Source organism: Papaver somniferum, unplaced genomic scaffold (genome assembly GCF_003573695.1).
Source record: "Papaver somniferum cultivar HN1 unplaced genomic scaffold, ASM357369v1 unplaced-scaffold_117, whole genome shotgun sequence".
Classification (NCBI taxonomy): domain Eukaryota; kingdom Viridiplantae; phylum Streptophyta; class Magnoliopsida; order Ranunculales; family Papaveraceae; genus Papaver; species Papaver somniferum.
The window spans coordinates 9,581,042-9,604,564 of NW_020620714.1; the positions used below are offsets into that span (position 1 = coordinate 9,581,042).

At 36.9% G+C, this 23,523-nt stretch overlaps 1 protein-coding gene across 4 annotated transcripts; it reads left to right on the top strand.

The window, feature by feature from the left end:
- Window positions 1–8,512: 8,512 nt before the first annotated feature.
- LOC113330008 (hypersensitive-induced response protein 1-like) lies at window positions 8,513–11,452 on the top strand. 4 transcript variants are annotated; one of them, XM_026576860.1, is made up of 6 exons: window positions 8,513–8,688; window positions 9,854–10,054; window positions 10,247–10,367; window positions 10,473–10,564; window positions 10,666–10,762; window positions 10,849–11,452. In XM_026576860.1, the coding sequence occupies exons 2-6, from the start codon at window positions 9,866–9,868 to the stop codon at window positions 11,211–11,213; spliced, it is 864 nt and encodes a 287-aa protein (XP_026432645.1). In that variant the 5' UTR covers window positions 8,513–8,688; window positions 9,854–9,865; the 3' UTR covers window positions 11,214–11,452. The 4 variants fall into 4 exon arrangements, with proteins under 4 accessions (XP_026432645.1, XP_026432646.1, XP_026432648.1 ...); XM_026576861.1 differs by having other exon boundaries at window positions 8,513–8,679; XM_026576863.1 differs by lacking the exon at window positions 8,513–8,688 and adding an exon at window positions 8,872–9,176.
- The last annotated feature ends 12,071 nt before the right edge of the window (window positions 11,453–23,523 follow it).

Here is a 23,523-nt window from a genome sequence, read left to right on the forward strand (position 1 = left end):
CACCATTACATGCAACATAACAATTCCCAGTTCTCCCCAGCACCTATAACCACTACTTGCACCACTAATTGTAATAGAACCATATACAACCACCACCACATCCATCAAAAGCATATCCATCCAAACTAAGCCCAATCTTAGCTTCATCACCATTTCTATTCATTTTCCAACTTCACCTGCACCATTCATACCACCCCCTTAGCTCATTCATATCCCCGACAATTCAGTAACACACATACATCCAACTCCACAATAAACCACTCCATACATACAACACCTTCATGTGCCAGCAACAAGAATCTAAACATCCATCCACAACATCAATCTCTACTGACCATATCTCAAAATTATATTAATTACTTAATATATATGTTCAATAATGAACAGAATAACTTTACTGATTAGCTCATAGAAACATTTACCTCGATTGGTTTCATTCCAGTTCATGCATAACCTAATTCATTCAACTAAATATCAACTTCATAAAACCCATCTCCTGTAACTCTCAATTCCTAAATCACCCACATAAGAGAATTCCCAGTAACTCAAATAACAACCAACTCATGCCATACCCAACTCAGACCTCAATTCAATTGTCAAAATAACTTCAAAACATTAACAGTTCAATAACCTTAATTTTTAATCCGAATATCTCAGTTACATGAACCTCAATTCCAATTTAGGGAAGAACATGAGGATCCCTAATTAATCAAATTTTAATTACCTTTTCATGTTGAATCTTAATCCACCATTCAAATCGAAACCACCACCATCAACCAAGGTTCTCAACTGAATTATCGTTTTCTCTTCATTTCCTCATCTCCAAAACAAAACCTAATTCTCGATTTACAACAGCAACTCAAACCTCTTATTCCCGTGATCAAAAAACAGTGACACCAACACCTACTTCTTCTATTCAAAGACTACAAGCTTCACACGAATTATTCTCGAGAGATTCAAGCTCAATCCATTGAAAATGAGATCGACAGAGGAACGGAGAGGAAGAACAGGGAAGAAGAAAGAGAATAAAGAAATAAAATGATCCTTCTCTCGATCGGTTTCTGGAGATAAGACCAAGGAAAACACTAAGGTTCCCACGAGATTTGATAAAGGGGAGGCAAGACGGTTTGTTTACTAAATGACTAATATTCCCTTCATACTCAACCGATGATAACTTCTTCGTCCAGTGTCCGAATGACACGTTCGTGCAGTCCATTCCGTATAACTTTTCGAGACCTATCCAATGATACTAGTTTCATATCTAGATCATTTTTATATTAATTCCAATTAATTAGTGTTCGTGTTAAACTAATCGATTAATTGGCGGCTAAGACATCTCTTAACCGGTCTAATAGCATTGACTAGCTTGAGGGTCGTTACAACACTAGAAAGTGGTTTAGCTTCCCCTGATCAATCATCCTAAGTATAATTTTCTTTACATTTCTGCAATTACTGGTGGTGTGACCGTGGAAACGATGGTAAGCACAGAATTCTTCTCCCTGGTGGTGGCTCATTTCCCATATTTGGTGGTTCTGGGATGTTTTCCATTAAAATTACAGCTTCCCAGATTTTGTCTATCGTGGTGTTTAGATGCGGCATTTATGTGTTCTCAAACTACTTTGCTACCTCCTGGACCTTGGTTGTGATATTGCTTTTTCCCTCCATAACCTTCTGGTTGGTTATCAAGCATTTCAATCGTTTTATTTCCTCCACGATTTTTGAATTGCTTTTCTATGTATTCTCTTTAGAACTCTTCTTGTTCTCTACTTCCCATGGCTACTAGCTTTTTCCCTTCTACCATTACTTTCTTTCCTTGACTCCCTTAGGATGTACTTGCAACAACATTTGATGTCCTTGGAAGTAGGCTTGCATTTATCTCTTTTGCGTTTGTTATCGCAACTAGTTAAGACTCCATTTCTCTTTGTTTTTCTTCCAGAGCTATGTATTCTTCTTGGATCTCGCGTAACTCCGCCATGGTTATTGTATCTTTTGTCCTGAAGATTTGCTTATACAATAAATCTGTAGGAAAAAGTGCATTGATGAAGGACAATATAAGGTTTCTCTCATCTACTCGTCCGGCCATTTCGCTACACATGCTCCTCCAACGCGTGGTTAAACTGTGCAAGCTCTCATTAATCCTTCTGCGTAAGCTGAACACCTTTTCAATCCCGGGGCGTAACATGTTATTGCTGATGTGTTGTCCTAGGAAGATGTTTTGTAAATGATGAAATGATCCAATGGTTCCCACTGGAAGTCCTTCAAACCATTGTAGAGCTTCTCCTGTTAGACTCGCCGGGAAATACTTACATAACACCGCGTCGTTTTCTTCCCACTGTAATAGAGACTGAATATACGCTCTTATATGTTGTATCGCACATGTGCTCCCATCAAAGATGTTAGTAAATATAGGTAAGGTGCATTTAGATGGTACCTAGGAAGCACGGACACTTCAAAATCGGTGACTTATCCGTGTCAGACGTCATATCAGTGTCAGATACTTGGGGACACTTGGGGATACGTATAGGATACTCCATTTAAAGTATCTCTTTTTATTAATTACAAAAAGGATAGGGGATACTCTGGGATACCTGTCGGATACTTTGAGAGAGGATACGTCGTATATAATATAATTGGAGCATATATAATTTTTACCATTGGGGAGAAATTAGAGAATTTATAATTTTTTCCATTCAATGAAGAGAAACAAGATTATACCCCAACGTGCTGAGGATTTATTGTTTGTTTATAGTAATATTAAACTTCTTTCACAAAAAAGTGAAAATTATACGAAAGGAGAAAGCAGAATGTGAGATAGCAGTGAAGATAAATTTGATACACTAGACTGTGTGAGATAACTTGAAGTTGCAAATATTTCACTTGACCAGCAACAACAAGAAGCGGTGCTCTTTGATGAAGATAATATTAATGAGTGATGGGCGAGCGAGATGTTAGACAAATTTTATCTGTTTTATTTTAATATTCCATGAAGTATTTAATAATTTTTTAATTTTATGTGATTCTTTTTACTAAAATGAATTATTATAAAATTAAATGATTTTAATAAATACACTTATCCCTGCGTTTCCCGTATCCCTATTTTTCAAAAATTGACAAATCCCCGTATCAGTATCCCCGTATCCATATCCCCATATCAGTATTCGTGCTTCATAGGCTGATACTGCTATGAGTTGTATCTTTCTTACGAATAGCGTTTTCCCCGCTTCTTCTATTGCTTCATCCAACTATCGCCTACCACCATCTTTTCGCGTAGCCATCATTTCTCTCACCTCTGCTAACTCTCTAAGGATTTATTCACTCATGATTTGGTCTATGTCTTGCCGCATGGGTCTTTTCAATCTTGCTTGCCTTATTCTATTTTCATGGTTATTTTGACGCATAGCCTCTTGTATCTCTCTCTCTCTTCAGCATCCTCTCTTCTTCGTCTGCGTCTTTCTCTTTCATCCCCTGCATGCATTTGTGCGGCATTGTAACTTTCATCTTCCTCTGCATGATCACGTTGATTTCTTAACGTTTCTCTTCCTTGTTCCTCCTGACGCATGCGATAACGTTCGCCTTGCTGTTCATGTCGTTCAACTCTATCATCTTCTCGCACGCAGTAGTTTTCGCCTTGCTGTATATATCGATCACCATTATGTTGAAACTCTATGCGATGTCTACCGCCCCTGTATGTTATCATCTTCTTAAAAATTTTCAACAATGTTGTCTAAAGGTTGTTCTTGTCTGGTATCTCTTCAACTAGATTGGCTACGTCTTGACGTACTCCTTCTTGTCCTTGACCTTGAGTTTGCACTTGTTGTGCTTCTTGATCTTCTTTCTTGTAATATGATATTCTCTTCTCTTAACTCGTTATTCTGACACGTCAGATTCGCGCGTTCTTCGTCTTCTCACCTTCTTTCTGCAACCAACCTTTGTCGAAGTTCCTCGATTGTCATGTTCTCTTCATTTCCTTCTATTAATCCTGCATCTCCAGTTGTTTGCTCATTTTCTTATGTTGACTTTGTATGTACAGTACGAACACTTACTCTATCGTAATCGATAGTGTTATCCTGCTCTGGTTCATGGTAAGGCTGATTTTGGACTTGGTTTCCTTGATTGTTTCTTTCTCTCATCCTTGATGATTCAGCAATTTCACTTCTTCTTCTTCCAGCGATTCTTCTGCTCCTCCTGATTGTTGCCGCTTGTTCTGCTGTAGATGTAGGTTTCACCATTTGTTTGTCTATGAATGAGGTTTTCTCTTGAAAAAGGAAAAGTTACTTTCTAAGGAATTAAAATTTTAACGAAGGAGATTGTTTTTCTGAGATAAGATCCTTGGTCGAAACTTTCAGATCCAGTTTTTCAAAATTCTCAAATATGTTTAAATTTGTTTGTAAAGAAATTCACCATCAAGATATATCATTTCGAGCTGATTTCTAGATCCAAAATGTAGTTGTGAGAAATCTCACAACCACACCCTTAATAAAATCGATAAAACAATCTAAGTAATCTCCATGAGAATTGGAAGAACATTCATTAAGATCTTCAAATTGGATACAAAGTGATGAAGAAACCCTAACTTGCTCTCCAAATAATCTTTCTCTCTCCTAAATATTTTCTCCAAGCTCTCAAAAAGATCTCTCCCTAATACAAGGTCGCTAGGCCCCTTATATAAGGGTTTACATAGTGGATGACAACTAATAAAGCCCTTATTTTCGGACCTGCCGTGTGTCATTAACGCACGCTTACATTGACTCTTCTCGCATGTACTCTTAACACCGCATAGATCTTCACACTTTAATCGTGATTAAGCTGACGTCATTTGATGCGTCATTCCGGTTATGTTGTATGCGATCGCCTTCGCTCAGTTTTGATGTTCGTTATTTCGCATATCTGATAGGTGTGCGGTATTTTACTCCTACATTGAGTTCCACAGTCACGTGCTCATGTTCAAGGCTGTGCTTGTCTGATCCTTTTATCCAAGCGTAGCGGTGATGTACCGCATGGGGGGAAGGTAAAGTGATCAAATCACTTGTTATATGTGTAAGTTGTATGGTTACATGATCGGTTAATATTTCTTTTTTTTTTCTTAATCAATTTAAGATTGTTCAATCGGACATGTTATTGTTTTATTTTGCTGACACTAACAGAACTCACTTTTATCAGTCCACAGTGGTTTCATATCTTCCGTGCATCATGTTTTCTTCTTTTGGGTGCCATTGAAATCTATTGATTAATTCTAAAAGACATGGTCCCTATCGATTTATGGGATACGGTGATCAAATTTACCGAATCAGTTGGATTTTTCTTTCTCCTCTAATTTTTTCTTATTGAGAGAAAACAAAATCCATCGAAAGATAGATTATATTTTCTATTCCTCTAATGAAACTATAATTTCCATTCACCAAGTTAAAATTGGTAATCGCGGATTTTTATTGTCATTATGGCAATTATTACATGCATGGTTGAAAAACCTACTGCCAATTAATTTTGGTATCTTCATCCATTCGATGAAGATCATGTGATTTAGAAACCAAAATCAACACAGAATGGAGTTTTCATATGCGATTTTTTTTCCTTTTTGTCGATGCAATTTTGGTGTGCCGTATAGACCAATCGGTATTGGTTTTTCTCCATCATTTTGATAAGATGGGAGAAAATAAATTGGCATATTCTCAAAAAAAATTGCCAATAAAGAGTGATTTTTTCAACTAATAATGGTTTTTGTTCTTTCAAAATCAATAATGACACTGATTTCTTTATTTTCTTAAAAAGAATCATATAAACTAATTGAAACTGGTTTCTCTGTAAATCCTAGAAGGATGAGATGTCGTTATCATGTATTCACAATTGCAAACATCAATGATATGGGGAGTTGTTGCATTCCTGAGGGATATTTAGCAATTTTTAGTTATCTTCCTTGTATTATTCTCCAAAATTTGTAGTTGGAACTGGACACTAAAGATCAAAGGGTGCGCACCCGGCTTGTTAGCCAATATTATTAGTCCTCGTAGTGACTATGTTGATCTTAATTTAATTTTCTTTTGATGAAGAAGTGTCCATAATTTTCTCTCGTTGGCCCTTGAGGTCACGAAGTTCTCGAAGATTTGTTTGCATATCTTCTATGCTTTTGGTTTAAACATATCATAATATTTTATTTTTGTTTCTGTTCCAAAAGTAATCCATGGTTGATGGTAAATATGTATGTCTATTAAGAGTACACTTTTTTTTATGTCGAAAGACATATTTCACAATAAGTATATGTCTCGAATTAATCGGATAATACTTTACGAAACTTGTTTCCGTATGTAAGATGAAATATTTCCGCCATAATCAGGGGGGACTATACACTACTGGATGTTGGTGTTCATTATCTTAAAAGTTATATCAATTTCTCTCCCATCACGATCAAATCGATTAAGGATGTCATTATATAGTTGGCGTGAAATTTGTCATTTTGCTTTTATATAAGCTTTTGCCTCTTAAGAGGAAATCCAGTCATATTTAGCAGATAAGTAGCGTTCTATAAGAGGCTACATGTAGTGCTCCAATTGAGTCTACCAAATTATGATTCACGTTCTCAAATTTAATATCTTCGCACTTGATAATGATGAGATTATAATGCCTGCGCGCGCTGGTACCAGTATTTCTGTGAAATTTTCAAGATATGCATGTATTTGAGAATTTTGTAGGATCATGATAAGCTAATATGATTGTCCAATATTCGATTACAGTAGCTACTGACATAAAAAATATGGTGGTTTCGAACCCTTTGCAAAGAAATATCGACATATTGTGATTGGTTGGCATACAATCCATGTTGGGTTGGATTAATTTCTCGATTGATGTAATTTTGGATCCAAATGTAACACCTTAAACATGCCAAGCCTATTAATTACAGGTCGCTATAGTCATATTGCGTCTTTAAACGAGAAATATCTTCGTTGTAAAAACGATTTGAGGGTTCTATCTTTTCGAAGACCCTAGGATGAATTCAATAAATTTTTGTTCTCCATGTATGATTCTTTTGGCGTGGTAGTCCTTGAAGGACTCGTATTGCATTTACACAAGATGTGGTTACGAACATATTCAAATTTGTTATCCTTGTAGGATTCAAATTAAATTATGGCATCCACCTGACTCGATTATGTCAGGTTGAACAATCCTCTATGTGTTTTTAGAAGTTGGTATAAAACTAAGAATCTGGATTACTTAGTTGATGCTAACTTTGTGGGTCTCTTGAGGAGTCCTTAAAAACACAAAAATCCACGCTTTAGCAGCATAAATTCTTTTTTTTCTTTCTTAAATCTGCAGTTAGAATTATGCTAGCTTAAACTCTTCTTTGAGATATATTAGAGTTATTATTTTGATGTTTTTCTCCTGTAAAACCCATATAGTTGGGTTAGCATCTCTATTGACGTCAAAAGTTGTATTATTTTCCCTTCGTTTCAGGTTTTCTCCCATGTGGTTTTCCTAACAAGGTTTTAACGAGGCAACATCTCGTTGACGTTTAAATTTCTTTCAAGAATGTTGATATTTGTGTTCTTTTTCCTTCGTCCAATTTTTTTCCCATTGGGTTTTAGTGAGACAATTTAATTCAACATGGTGGTCATCCAAGGGGGAGTTATATCAATTTTGATTATTTGGTGGATTCCCACCATTAACTAAATCATTTTATTAGACCACATCAACATAACCATATACTACGAATTTGGATATCATTTTGATCCATATATGGTATGATCACAAATTTTGTTCACCTATGGTACTGTAATTACGTATTGTCACTTTGTTGAAGAAATTACATCAACTACTATTGTGAATCATCTCCTGGAGGCTAGCAATCCAAGAAACAAAAGCTTAATGTATTTAGAAAAGCATGAAGACTCGAGAACACTACCAATAAAAGACTTAACATAAAAGAAGAATTCATCAACTGGCATATCGATTTCTCACGAAAGCACTGCTATCTCCAGCATTCAAGAAATTCGTTTATCGAAATTGGGAAGTGTCAACTCGAAGATTTGCAAGCCAAGATATAACTGAAGTTCTTATCAGGGGGAGCATCATAGTGAGGTATTTTACTGGACTATCACGTTGTAATCTTTTCCTTCGTCAAGGTTTTGTCCCATTGGATCTTTTCTTGTAAGTTTTAATGAGGCAACATATGCATGTCCAACTCTATTTTAAGTTTTCATAATTGTACTCTTTTTCCTTCGATCAGGTTTTGTCCCTTTGGATTTTTCTGTCAAAATTTTAACGATATGTGGTCATTTAAAAAAAATGGTATAAACGACAGTGTATTATATAGAAACCAAATATGTAAACTCTACAAACTCGGTCCTAAACTTTTATATTCAATTCACATGAATAGAATTTCTTCCTTCTTCTCCCTTCTACTACGTGTGTTCTTCTATCTTTCTCAATGTTAAAAAGATTATAAAAGTGAAATTGGAGAACGTGATCACCATAGAGTGAACTTTACTACTGCCCCCACTATCTCGTAGCATTTTCCTAGGAAGATGAATAAAAGTCAGCCATAATTCTCGTTGACTGGAAATTTACACCGAGGAAAGAAGAAATAGCAAGCCATCTCATTTGTTCCCACCACCAAAAACAGTCAATTCAAGAAGAAATCAATGAAATTTCTTCAATTGGGGAGACTGGACCTTCGCAACGCTACAGGTAATTAAGGTATCTTGGATTCTTGGTTCCCTTTGTTTTCATTTCTTGGAACTCCTTGAGAAATTTCGTCCTTATCTAAGTTATCTTTTACGGAAATTCTTGTTAATATTTGTTTATTAATTGACAATTTCCTGATTATCATTTCATTCAATGAATTCGATTTCCTTTAAGAATTTAAGGAATTTCTTTTGTATGACACAAAAATGAGTTTGATTTTTCTGAAGTTATACTGTTCACCAGAATTCCTCACAGAACTTTTCTGAAGTTATGTTACACAAATGGGTTTAATTTACTCAAAATACTAAAGCATGTAAAAAATTCATTAAAATTATACAGATAGATAATGGCAAAGACAGATTATTACAGATAGATAGATATAATGGACTTCTTCTCAGTTGGAAGGATCAACATCAATTGATAATAACTAAGTAAACTAGAATACTTAATGCGATTTGAACAAAGAAAAGTATCATTGAAAGTCGTATACCATCTCTGGGGTAGGGTACTTTGATTGAGTATTGTATTACAACTTACTCCATGTTAATTCAATCTCTATATAATCCCAGTTTTTGGTCTTTGGATAAAACTCATTTTTAGTTCCATTCCCTTCCTCCACTACTTGTTTCTTTTAATTTTAAAGCAGAAGAACAACTCCTAAAAGTTTCTCATCTACCTTTCTTGAGTATGTTTCGTTATTGTTCTCAATTTTCTTGATATATTGTGTCGATTTTGTTTTGTTAAATCATTTGCATATCCAATTTTGTGGTTTGTACTATAATAGCATAAAACTCTTGTTAGATGATTATATATGGTTGAGTTATTAGTTGGTTTGCTACTTTTCTTAGAGTTTGTAAGATTTTGATGGGTACTGCTTTACCGGCCTTTTTGGCATAATTTCTTCTGTCAGAAGAAATGATTCAGCAGAATAACGAATCACGGAATTGTTTTCCTGCAATTCATTTTTGCCTTAAATTTTCTCCAACTTCTGGCATATCGGTTTAATTGACCAATTTATGTGGTGGAGTATCTGTAACATAGTCGTTAACAACTTATTCCTTTTCTTTTTCCCCTTTGGTCTTGTGGAAAAGAAAATCATACATGTATCTTCACAATCCTTGTATTCTAAATCAGTCATAACTGTTGCTTGACATGGAGTCTGTATTTTGGATATCAGAAACAACAGAAAATGGGTAATCTATTGTGCTGTGTACAAGTTGACCAATCGAAAGTTGCTATCAAGGAAAGATTCGGCAAGTTTGAGGAAGTTCTTGACCCAGGATGTCATTGCTTACCGTGGTTTCTTGGTAGTCAAATTGCTGGTCATCTCACCCTAAGGGTTCAACAGCTGGATGTCAAATGCGAGACTAAGACAAAGGTATGGAAATATCTTGAGCGCATCTGGTCACTTGATAAGTTTCAGTATTCTGCTTTTTCATGTTTATTAGCCGTATTCATGTGGACATTCATGAATTTAGAACTGAATTATTGAACCCATATTGACAATCAACCCTTATAACGGGATCATTGTAGTAGTTAGATGAACTCTAAAAGTGTTTTCTTCTTGCAGGATAATGTATTTGTCAATGTTGTTGCATCTATACAATATCGAGCTTTAGCAGAGAAGGCAAGTGATGCATTCTACAAACTGAGCAATACGAGGGGCCAAATCCAAGCCTATGTTTTTGATGGTATGAACCCACAAGCTCTAATTGTACTGATGATATGTGAAATTAACATCTTAAGTTTAATCTTTATATGTATCGTAAAGAGAATTGGTTAATGAATTATTTCAGTAATCAGAGCTAGTGTTCCAAAGCTCATTTTGGATGATGTTTTCGAGCAAAAGAACGATATTGCTAGAGCAGTTGAAGAAGAACTTGAAAAGGTATAATTTATTTTTAATGGATGACTTGTTAGTTGCAATTAGAGGCTGCATTTTCATTTGTTGAACATCGGTGACAACATTGCCATTATGTTGTTTGATAGGCTATGTCTGCTTATGGATATGAGATTGTTCAAACCCTTATTGTTGATATAGAACCGGATGTGAACGTGAAACGGGCAATGAATGAAATCAATGCTGGTATGATTCTGTTAATTCTTATCAAACCACGTTAATATTAGAAGAGAAGAGAATTATTAATGTGATGTCATCAAATTTGGTTTCAGCTGCAAGGCTACGGTTGGCAGCAACAGACAAGGCAGAGGCTGAGAAGATATTACAGATTAAGAGAGCAGAGGGTGAGGCTGAATCTAAATACCTCGCTGGACTGGGTATTGCTAGGCAGCGTCAAGCCATTGTTGATGGTCTCAGAGACAGTGTAGTAGGGTTCTCAACTAATGTTCCTGGGACCTCTGCAAAGGATGTTATGGACATGGTTCTAGTAACACAATACTTTGACACGATGAAGGAAATTGGTGCAAACTCAAAAACATCTGCAGTGTTTATCCCTCATGGGCCAGGTGCTGTTCGTGACGTGGTAACTCAGATTCGTGATGGACTTCTTCAGGGATCTTCTGCTCACATGACATAAAGCCATGATTCACTCCCCGGCCAGCTGTAGACGCATTCACCTCAAAATGCAGCAACCAAGGGGATACCTCTTTTTTTAGCGCTCAACTGTACGCGTGTGTATATTCATGTTTCACTTTGATTTTTGTTGCATTTGCATATGTTATGTTTGCCCTTTGGGATTAATATAGTGTGACTTAATTGTTTTGTATGCGGAAGTATGGTGAGAATCGCAATACGATCGCTTGGTGATTAGGTGTACCAGGTTTTGGCAGAATATGGGTCCATCCAGGTTGTCCTAATGATGCAACATCGGAAGGGATAGACCCCTCCTTTTTGTGGCACTGACCTTGTTGTCCGACACTCATCTTGGCTGTCTACCACAACAGGAGAAAGAAAGAGACCTCCACCACTAAACTGAAATATCTGCTGCAGAAATGAGTAGTCCTTTGTCTCGCTGTGGATTGGATGTTTTTGAGCGTCTGACAGGATTCCTATTTCATGGGCTTAAAACAAAACATGGCCCAAAGTTAGGCCCTTGCTTTCCCTCAGTGGGTCCACCATGGGTTGGGATCCAAACTTTTTTGTCTTTTTACTTTGTCAGAGGATCCAATCCAAAATGCAGTCTCAAGACTCTCAACCAACCAACATGGTGTTGCACACAGTTGGATACGGGTGTCATGGCCGGCCGTTGTGCACTTTAACAGCCAGTTTCAAGAAAAATGATACTTTAATTTTTGAGCTTTACCTAAAATATGCCCCATTTGGAAAAGTAAGTGCCACCTTTCTTGAAACCGCAAGGTTGCTCCAAAAGTTTACCATATTATTTTATCCGGATTACGAAACTCTATAAGATCTAAGTGTGGCTGGGCATGGAGACTGTGAGTATGTGACTCAGGGAATTTGATAACCCTATGAAACGGCCTGTCATGGTTGGTTGGTAGGAAAGAAGTAATATTAACAATATAAAAGCTGTGTCAGCAGCCATGGCTTATCCGAATCCTTGGCGAGAAATGGGAAAAAGACTGGTGGCCGCAAAGAGTAATTTATGATTGGGTTGCCGTAGATTGTTTATTAAACATGTTTAATTAGCGTCACTAACAACAACTCTCTATATGTGCCAGTGGTAATGGAATTTGAGTGAGTGGCGAGTTTTCCGTATCGAAAACGACGATACAACGAGAATCATGCCTAAACTATTCGATTCTTAGATCCCTGAGCTTGGAATCCAAAGTGTCAGCAGTTTTATTATTTCTTGGTAACTATTCATTTTGGTGTTTTGGGTTAGCCGTTAGTTGTTGTATGATGTCATTTGATCCATTTATGACGTGATATGCATTCATATATACCATCTCCGTTATAGTCAGGTTTGTGTATAAATTTATACACAAACACACCTAATTTTTAGAGCCGGATGAGGCATTTAAGATGGCTCATTTTAGGAAAATTCGACTCTACCTAATGGTCACCCTTGCGGTGAATACCGTAGGTCCTATAGACTTAGGCCAGTCCTAGCTTGATCATTCATTAGCATATCTCGTTAGTTGTCCACAACCGGAATCTCGTCGGCACGGATTAAATTTTGTGACTGGCAGGTGGCCATATTGGGACAGCGACGTATAGGACACTGCCACGTGGTACTCTTAATGGATGAGGGATGGTACAGTCACTACTAGTCTACTGCCCTAGGTAGCTAGGGTTTGTTTCGGATATAACTTTACCGTGAAGTTAGGGGGGGGGGGGGGGGGGGGGGGGGGGGGGTGTGTAGGTTAAGCTTTTTATTTGTTATCAACTCCTCCTCGTAAAAAGTCCTTACCACGCATGTGTTGGAAAGAGACGTACGTTCAGACAAACACTATGATAGGTTGGGTGACTATATCTACACCTTCACGAAACGATAAGGGTAACAAAACTACCTAGAAGGGCAACCAAATGACGCCAATATCTTACTCTATTTTAGTTACACAAGTAGGGAAATGCGAGCACTTACGCCGGTTCGTGTGGCTGCAAAAAAAAAAAAGGAAAAATTTCATTTACCATAATAAATTATCAAAGCTTAATTAGGAGCCTCGGAAAATGATTGGGGCCTCACCAAATTTATACGCCACACCAGAAAAGTTAGGGGCTTCCAAAATGATGGTGAACGTACCATTTTACCCTTCTTAGAAAAATAACCCTAAAATCCTATTAAGACTTAAGCTAGGCCCCCATTTCAATCTAATACAAACCCTTTCTTCTTCTCCTCTCCCCCTCCCTCTATCAGTTCCTCATCCTCCATTAACGACCGTGGAGAATTTTTTTTCATCTGATTCATCGTCGATGCGAAAACTTTAATCGGCGATTAACTTCTTCTACAAACATGGCACGTACGAAGCAGCTGCGAGACTAGCCAGTCAAATTCCCAATCTCGTTGATACCGTTAAAGCGGCGAAGGAGTATTCGAGTACAAGTAAGAAATCAAAACCTCCGGACAAACAAATGGCTCCAATTAGATGGTATGTCCTTTAAAAACCCCAACTCTAACTTGGGTTTCGGTTTAATTTGATGTTCAGAATGGTAGTCGTTAAGCAGTAAGTTTGAATGTCTAACGATTTTTTATCTTTGCTTAACGATTTTTCATGTTTGGTTAACGATTTTTGATATGCATGTTGGACTTTGGAGAAATCGTCAACCATTAGGGTGGCAGAGAAAACGATTCCTGCTGTAGGTTTTTTTTTTAGGATAGAATCGTTAACTAATTGTTTTTTGTTAACGATTTTTGACATGCATGTTGACATCATCAAGAAATCGTTAACTAATTGTTTAGGTGAAAACGACCCATGTGTGATTTATTCTGACGACCATTTTTATTAATCAACGACTCCGTGATTTTCCAAACCACCATTCTGTCCCAATTAATGAAAAAGTCGTCCACATAATTGGAACAAGTTAACGATTTTTGTGGACGACCAATTTTAGAAGTAAACGACTCTGCACCACACATATTTGGTCTTATGTCTATAAAATATAGGAAGAATCGTTAAGCATTAACTGAAAATCGTTAATGATATACATGGAGTCGTTAGTTTTTGTAAGAGTCGTTTATTTTAGGAATTTTTTATGACGACTCTTAAATATTTTTGTTGTTGACCATTCAGCAACAAGAATGAAAAGGATAAGAATGTCTTGGTAACTCCTCCATCCAGACCTCCCCGCAACCAAAAATACCTAAATGCGGGTCTATTACGAGGAAAAACAGCGAGTGAGGTAGCCCTAATTATCCGCCAACCCAGAGAACCATGTGTTGATTCCTCTAGATCGTCGTCTTCATCATCTGTTGTTATATCTACAACCCCAAGCGATGAAGAAGAAGAAGTCGCGGAACATGAAGAAATTCCTTTAGCAGGTGAATTTGATGCTTATGATGATGAGGAGGATGGTGATCAAGGTAATGGTGGTGATGGAGGGAATGGTGGTAATGGTGGTTATGCATTGAATGGTGGTAATGAGGTGGAAAAGATAGAGGAAGAGGGGATCAAGGTAATTATGATGATGAGGATGGAAATGGTGGTGGTAGCAGTGATGAAGAGGATGATGAGGATGATGGTAATGATGGAAATGGTAAGGAAAGAAATGATGTTAGTAGCGGTAATGAGGAGGAGGAGGAGATTCAGGAGGATGAGGAGGATGCTGCGCAACCACAGCAGAAGCCGAAGGAGAAAGTCCCAAATAAACCAAGCACGCGACACATTCCATCCATGCGTTTGCATGTTACTCGTCTACCCGGTGGGAAAGCCAGAGGTGAACCTAAAGATGGCGGAAAAGTTCTATTCGGATATGATAGCTCGTGGGCCCGTGCCATCAATGAGACAAATGTAACAATCTCAACTTTGATTTTCATATGATTTGTTGATATTTAATTTCTTATGTTTTAATTCTATTTGTTTGTCTTTTGTAGGATCATAAGAATGCCACTCGTCTTTTTAGACACCAATCTTCTTATGCAAAAATGAAATAATGTCCCCTAGAAGTTGAATGTCCAAGAGTGAGAGCCATTGTTAAAAACTTAGGTTTGTATGATGTCGTTCAAAACTCCGTGATTGCATATGACAAGGCTGCAGTATCATGTTTTACTGAGAGGTTTTACGGCGAAGGCGATACATTCCAATTCCCTTTTGGCAAGATGGCCTTGATTCCCGAAGACTCAGAACAGATTTTAGGATTGTAGGTTGAGGGAAAATCCACGGAAGACAAGTTCAAGAAAAACCTAGATCGGGAAAAAAATTATGAATTGACGAAGAAGTTGTTTGGATGGGATGAAAAGAAGACGTATGGCCTCTTTGTGATGGGAAAGAAGTACCCAAAGAAATAGTTTAAAATTATTGAGATTAGAAAGATGTATGCGGGGTCACTTGAGAAAGACGGAGACAATAAACTACTCTCTGATTTTGAAGTTCGTGCGACGGAAGCCGCATACTTGTTGTAGGTCCTTGCTTCGGTTATATTTCCCAATAGCAAAGAAAACAGAGTCAACGTCAACCTTCTTCAATTTTTGGATCCCTTGAAGGAGGTGAGTAAGTATTCGTGGGGGACTGCCATAGTAGCACATTTGAACACTCAGCTAGCAAAGGCATCCCGGGAAAGAACTTTTAAATGAAGGGGAATTTGGCTTTACTTCAGGTAATTTGAGTTATCAAATATGTTCATTGTTCGTTATATTTGTTGTTCTATATTTTTAGATTTAACATTATTTTTATTGTTTTGATGTTGTTTCAGGTGTGGATTTACGAGCATTTCCCCTCACTGATCAAAGGCGATGGAGACATCCAATTGCAGCCAACATGGAACAATACTAAACCAAAAGGAACCTGATACACGTACACTGGAAGTCAGGATAAGGAGGAAGCGCATAAGTTGAAGTTGCTAGCCATGCGCCAAAAATTGGACAACATGACATCCAAAGAGGTAACCTTTGATCCCTACAATGAAGATAGAGTAGGAGGATTACAAGATCTTGCATATTACCATGGCCCTCTGTTTTACCCTTATGGATACTCAATGTACAATCCGCATAGAGTAATGCATCATCTTGGGAATATTCAAGATTCACCCGATGAGGATTATGTACCACCGTTCAAATATAAATTAAAGAAATGCAAGGGGGACAAAAAGACGTTGGTTGTTGCTTACGAACCTGAGCCTAAGACTGAGCATTGGAATAATAGGCATTTGGGTACTAGTAGGGTAGAAATATCTTGGTGGGAACATGTTAATGTAGGTCGTGAGGTAACCGATGATTACATGCCATGGTATGAAGGCTTCTCCTACGATCGAGTGATAAGGATTGATCAGACTACGGGTAGGAGGAGCAACAAAGCATCTTCCGCTGCTTCTACAGCCGACACTAGAGATGACTCTTCTATTCTTAAGCTTGTGGTAAGTACTTATTTTTCGAATTGTGTTAATCATTTTACATACAGTTTTAATTATGTTAATCTTAATCGGTATTTGAATGCAAATAGAGAGAACGGGTGAAGATTTTTTATGAAGTCATTTTGTTGCAAAGCCGACAAAGGAGAAGTGATAGAACCTGCGCAAAGTTACATGTACGCTGAGTATTACCAACACATTGAAAATCCACAAGCAAAGAAAATGTTCGCTGATATGGAAAAGCAATGTAAGAGGACAAGGAGAACAGCTAGCCAACTAATACAAGAACGTGCTCAAAAGGGAGATGGTGATGATTAAGGTAGTGGAGAAGAAGGTGGTTCTCAAAGGGGCAGTCTTGGACAAGGTCCTTCAAAGAAAAGTCGGACATCATCAAGTCAGGGAAGTCAGAGAGGTCGAGGCGGAGGTCGATGTCGAGGTGGTAGTAGTGGGTGAGAAGAACTTATGTCTAGAACTTTAAAGTGTATGGTTTAACATATAGAACTTATGTCTTTTAGTATTGTCGACTTTAACTTACGTCTTTCTTAGATACACTTATTTCTATAGTTCGTACTATCGGTATCTTGTGTGGATTGGGTTTCCTAACAATTTAGCATGTTGTTTAGAAGCTGTGCTTATGTGAATGTTCAAATGATGTGAAAATCTGGAAAATATGAAAACTGGTTGTTTGAGTCGGCAGAAAATGTTTTGCAGATCAACGACTCTAATTATGAGAATTAGAGTCGTCAGCAAATGTTTTGCAGAGCAACGACTCAATACCTGTGGAAATAAAGTCAGTGTTAGAGTCGTCAAGACATTTTTTGCGTACCAACGACTCACTCATACTCCTCATATTCCGCATGGACATGCTCATGATGTGATAGGTCTCTATCGCAACCCTTGTCATTGTTAACAGTTTCTCTAAATGACATTTTAGTTGTTGGTCTTTCAGGTGATTTTTGTTCGATTGGCTCTTCTTCAAGCTCTTACAGGCCGTCGGCCACAAGTTAGCAACCAAAATGTGTCTTCCTGCACAATTTATTTTTCGGTACTTTTCGTTGATGTACTTGCCAATCTCCAAGTCTCCAAATTCTTCATCGGCTAAACCCGTGGGCTTTGGGATGAATGAAAGTTGCTGCCAGAATGGATCGATATCTTCAAGAGGAATGTAATCTTTGTACCCACCAAGTTTATGTTTACAAGGGAGGCCGAGCCAAATATCGGTTGTACAATTACACTTCGTCTTCATCACCTTTCCGGCCTCCGCTTTAGCTCTAAAATCTATAAGCTCATCTATCATATAGTTAATTTACACCATGATACTTGGTGTGCTACCAACCGTAACAAAGCTTTGTCCCTTATGTTTTGCATAAAAAACGGTCTTTACTCAACTCCATCTGAGTGACTATTTTTCTTAGGTCATCCTCTGCGTGCTCGTGAATAGCTTCTTGTACCGTAACTACCCCACCCCTATTTTGATCCAATTTTTTTTTCAAACGCCCGTGAAACTGCTCTGCAAGACTTGTAAACTTATTTTTGAAGTGCTTGTATTTATTGGTCCATGCATAAACAAACTTCTCCTTCCAAGGATTCAACCATGTATTCAGACAATACTCAAAAACCTTCTTATGATCCGTGCTCCAAACATCAATAAACTTCTGCAAGTTAGCATAATACTTAACCTCTGTTTTCGAATGAGCCAAATAGTCCCAATCCTCGCAAAAAACTTTCCATAGATTCCTTTCTTCATCATATTTTTCCTTTTATTTTTTTTTCTCTTTCACTCGCTCTTTTTTGGAAAGTTTACTTAAACGCTCATCTTCCTCGTTAGAACGTTGATTACCCTTCTTAGTATGGATCTTTTGGATTTGATTTTTGCAATTAAAAAAAAGATTGATTTGGATGTGCCACGTACAAATAAATTGTTGAGCACGTGGAAAGACTTGACGAACGACACTCATAATTGCAAAATCTCTATCCGTAAATATAACCTGCGACGTCTCTTCTCCACGGTAAATCAACCTCACTTGTTCCAACGCCCAAACATAGTCCTATATTTCTTCTTTTTCCATAAAGCACCATGCAACGGTGAATTAAATTTTATCCGAAGTATGGCTTACCACGTTCAACATCGGCATGTTATACTTGTTTGTCTTATAGGTGCAATCTATGAAGAGACCGGTAAAAACACTGATCCAAACCCGCCATCCTTGGATGTGCAATAAAAATATGAGTCACTTTCTCATCCGGACCCACCTTAGTTTGCATGGCGTAGTTAAGTGTTTCCGCTAACCACTCTGATTGTTGCATAATCAACCTACCATTCCATTCGGTTCTCTTAATCGTTGCTTTGGCGGCATTGATTGTGGAAAAGGTGGACAAGTTATCCTTATCTTCCGCCCTTATTGCATTTAGGATCTTAAGTGGTCTAAATCCCTTCATCTGCCTAACTCTATCCATCTGATGTGGTTTCAACCGAGCATATGCAGTGTGTCCATATAAACTTGTGGGTGGATCATGGTTGTGACGACTGTTCGGAATACTATACAATCGAAATAGATTGGCTTCATGATGTCTTTTGAAAACAATCCTGAACGGCATTCACACTTCTTCGAATTTGTTCTGTAGACCGTAGTCGTCTTCTTCTCATACTTGTAATTCTTGCCTTTGTGACTTTCTCCATTCTTACCCGCTCTCTCGCATACCATTTCCATATTATTACAATCGACGTGTCTACTTTGAACAACCACACACATCTTCTCTTTTGCCTTAGGGATAAGCCATTCCATGATGTCATCCTTGGTTTCCCATGTATAAATTGAGAAAACAGTTAAATCAGACAACCATGAGATCACTAATAAAATTATTTGAATATATAAATATATCGATTCGGATAAGGTAAACGTACCAAATCAGTCATATAGTATTGGGAGGTATCCGGAACCAATGTAGATACCGGTTTTGGCTGGGAGATTTTTCGTACTACCAACTAAAAAACAAAACACAAAACATCAACAGAGGGTCGTCCAGATCTTATATGCCCAAATGACGACTCTTCACAAATTATATTAACGACTCTAAACATATTAAGGGGTCGTTAGGTTATATATATAACCAATACCGACTCTACATGCAGTTAATGTGGAATTTCAAAATCAAAAATATGTTTGATTCCTAGGAGTAGTTATTGCTATTTTCTGAAAAAAAACGGCTTTATTCAAAAAATAGTAGCCGTTGAGTACATTTTTGCTATAAATAGAGACCTATCTCTTCCAAACTTATTCACCCATCACTTTCAATCATCCTAAATCAGTCGCCCCTCACTTTCAAACACTAAAAATGGCTCCAACTCCATTCAATAATCTAGAAGATGTTGCTATTGTTAGAGCACACACCACTCTCACAAAGCACTCCGTTGAGGAAGCGCAATGGGTGACCAGTAACGAAGACCCAACAAGAGGGACTTACCTTGGGCATGATCAAAACACCAATGCTTGGTGGAACGCGTGTTTAAGGTTTTTAAAGCACTAACCGAAAATCGTTATAGGAGGACGCTCCCACAGATAAGGGAAAGCTACACTTATTTATACAATGAATGCGTATTGCTGAGAAACGAATTGAAAGCTCGTAAGGACGCCATGCCAAACGAGGACCGCATGAGTAAAGTAAGTTTGTGAATCAATAAGTCGTTCATCAAAAAATTATTTATTTGGTTATGATCATCCAACAACACTAACTTATTAAAATAATTGTTTTTCCAGTGTTCTTTGGGTCGGACCCAATACGAATTAAGGTACGACCATGAGTTTTTGCACGAGGACTGCTACACTCTCTTGGAGGAAGTTGAATGGCAATTCGCCCAATATAATTAATCTCGTATACATTTTATAACGCAATGTATTGAACTGTTTTGTGTCTTTTCTTTATATTTTATTTCATAGTACATGTATGTTTTTTTTCAATCCAATAATACTAGTTCAACCATAAATATTCCAAACAAGGGTCATCATGGACATAAATAAAAAATGACGACCCTTCACAAATCATCTTTTCGATCCCAAGTGTTGTCGACCAATCTTTTGCAGGTTGCCGACACCATATAGAATCGTCAACCAATCTTTTGCAGATTAACGACTTTTGTGACGGAAATATGAGCATTATACAAGTGTCGTCAATCTGCTAAAACGTGAATTTCCAACACTTTAAGATCATTTGACGACTCCAAACATAAACTAACGACTCCGGACTAACATATATACACCATTCTACTAAGTTTTCTTCTAAAGTCGTTCAGTTCTATGTGTCCAACATGACGACGTAATATAGAGACTCTAAGAGTCGTTTAGTTGTAAATGTAACATATTAAACGACTCAAGATACAACTAGCATTTGTTGGGGAATTGAACTCTACCAAATGTGGTTGAGGCAGTTGGCTCGTTCAATTCTATAAATACAGACCCATATCTCACCTCTTCCTTACCAACACCATAATTATCAACCTTCTCTTCTCCTTCTCATTTATTCATCATCCAAGAGGAAAAGAAGAGAAACACCATGACTCCCTACACTTCCGAAGAGAATTGTGCCATTACAAGAGCTTGGAAAACAGTCACAAAACACTTTGAAAGTCTAGACAAATACATTGATGGAACATCGGATGCTTGGTGGAACCGCGTATTCATCGTTTTTGTGGCGTTGGACGGAAATCGCAACTCAAGGTCTTTGAAACAAGTCAAGGAACGCTTCAAGGAGATAAAATTCAAGTGTGATGTTTTGAAAAGAGAATTTACGGCCGTAAGGGAAGCCTTTCCGGATATGCTGAGTGTTATAAGAGTAAGTATTTAAACAAGAGGTAAAACTTATCCAAAGCTTTGATCGATACTAAATAAGTATGTTTGCGTTTGCGTTTTCAGATGAAGAAGGCGTATGGATACTACGAAGTGCTTCGTGGGAAAAAGTTTGAGTTACATGATTGCTACTTTATCTTCACTGGAACCATGTATAATTACATGCTTTATGATTGAGTGTAGAAGTGCGTCGTTATCATGTATTATATTTAACCCTATGAAAGATGTATGACTTTTAGGATTCAATGAAATGTTGCTATGAAATCAGAAATTATTAAAAAAAAAAAAGTTTGAGTCGTCAATTTTTTCAGACGTACGGAACAATGACTCTCAGTTAATATGAAAGGGTCATCCATGTATAGTAATGCTAAACTAACGACCCTTAGAGTGAAAGCTACAGAGAGTAAAAGGTTTTTTAGTCGTTGGGTCCTAAATATATTGAGTTAACGACTTTAGATGACCTAAAAGATGGAGTCGTCATTTTTTTCAAACTAGATTAACGATTTTCATAACTGCAAATTGGAGTCGTCAATTGTTTCAAACTTGGTTGACGATTTTTCATAACCTGCATATTGGAGTCGTATATTTGTGTGCTAAGTCACTAGCGACTCAAAAGGGTCGTTCGTTAATTATACACTTACCTAACGACTCTCAAACTGAGCTGCTACATAGTGACCATGAATCGACCACTTGGAGCACCATTCATACGATTTGAAGAGTATAGGAAGTTTACCTGATTGTTTTGAGCTCCGGGTTCTTCATACGGAGAATTAGTTCCTTCATTTTGAGCAATATGATCTTCATTTGCTTCATTTATCAAAGCTTCCTCTATTAACATCTCTTATTCAAACATCCAATCCATAGGATTAGTTGAGACAATCTCACCATCAACACAATTATGTATGTTGTTTGAATCTTCACCTACATCATTTCCTCCACTAGAATCACTCATTTCAAATAACCTAAATTTTCCCCCAAAACTCATTTTCTTCCTCTTTTCAACACAAAAACACAATTTTCCAATTATCGAAATTTATTCCTTAAATCAGATTTTAAACTAACTAATTTAATTACCAATTAATTAACTTAACTTAATTACTAATTACCACTAATGATTAGGGGTAGTTTAGCCATTTAAAAAAATGAGGATAAGGGATAACCCCCAATTACTATTTCATGACCTTTTTTGTCCTGTAGTTAGGGGCCTCCAATTATTTTCCAGGGCCCCCAATTTAGCGGTGTAAATTATGTGCCCCGTTACCAGATTATGGTTTACCGATAAACTTCATATCTGTGGTGTTTTAGCTCGTCGGAAAGTCAGTCGCCAACAATTCTTTCTATTTCACCTATAAATAAGCGATCTTGAAACTTCATTTTTATAAAAAAATTTTTCACAATTTTTAAAGTTCTCCCAAAGAATTTCAAATGGTATTTCACATACAAATTGATTTAGTAACAGCTTGATTTTTCTAGAGTAGTATTTGAATTTGTTGTTAATAAGATGTGTGATAGTTGTAAAGAAATAGGTAAATGCAAAGAAATCTTCGAGTTTGGATATTAACCAAGTCAAACCTACAGTTAAGATAAGGCACGGAAGAGTTTCAAAGCAATAAAAATCAAGGAAGATCAAATTTGAAAATCGAAGTACTAGTCACAAAAACAAAAAAGTCTCTGCTCATGAATGCATTGATTGGAAATCATGTGAAAAATGAAGAAGGAAAACTAGATAAAAAATATTGTCCAAGATTTTCATTATTAAAGTTTTGATATTACCTAGTTTATATCTTATAAAATGGCGTAGTCGCTAATGATTAATTCGAGGTTTATATCTTGTAAAAAATACACTTGTTAGTGAAATTAAAAATTTGACTCATAAATGATGCAAGAATTAAGGTTGAAAATTAAAATTATATTCTTAATTCAGATTTACATTTAATTAAAACATAGATTTTACTAATGAAGGAAGAAAACAAATTAAAGCTTACTTCTCTTAAAAAAAAATCTAGACTTTAGTTGAAAATTAAGAAATTAAAAAATAAACTTGAATATATTGCGGTAGCACTCTTAAAATATCATAAA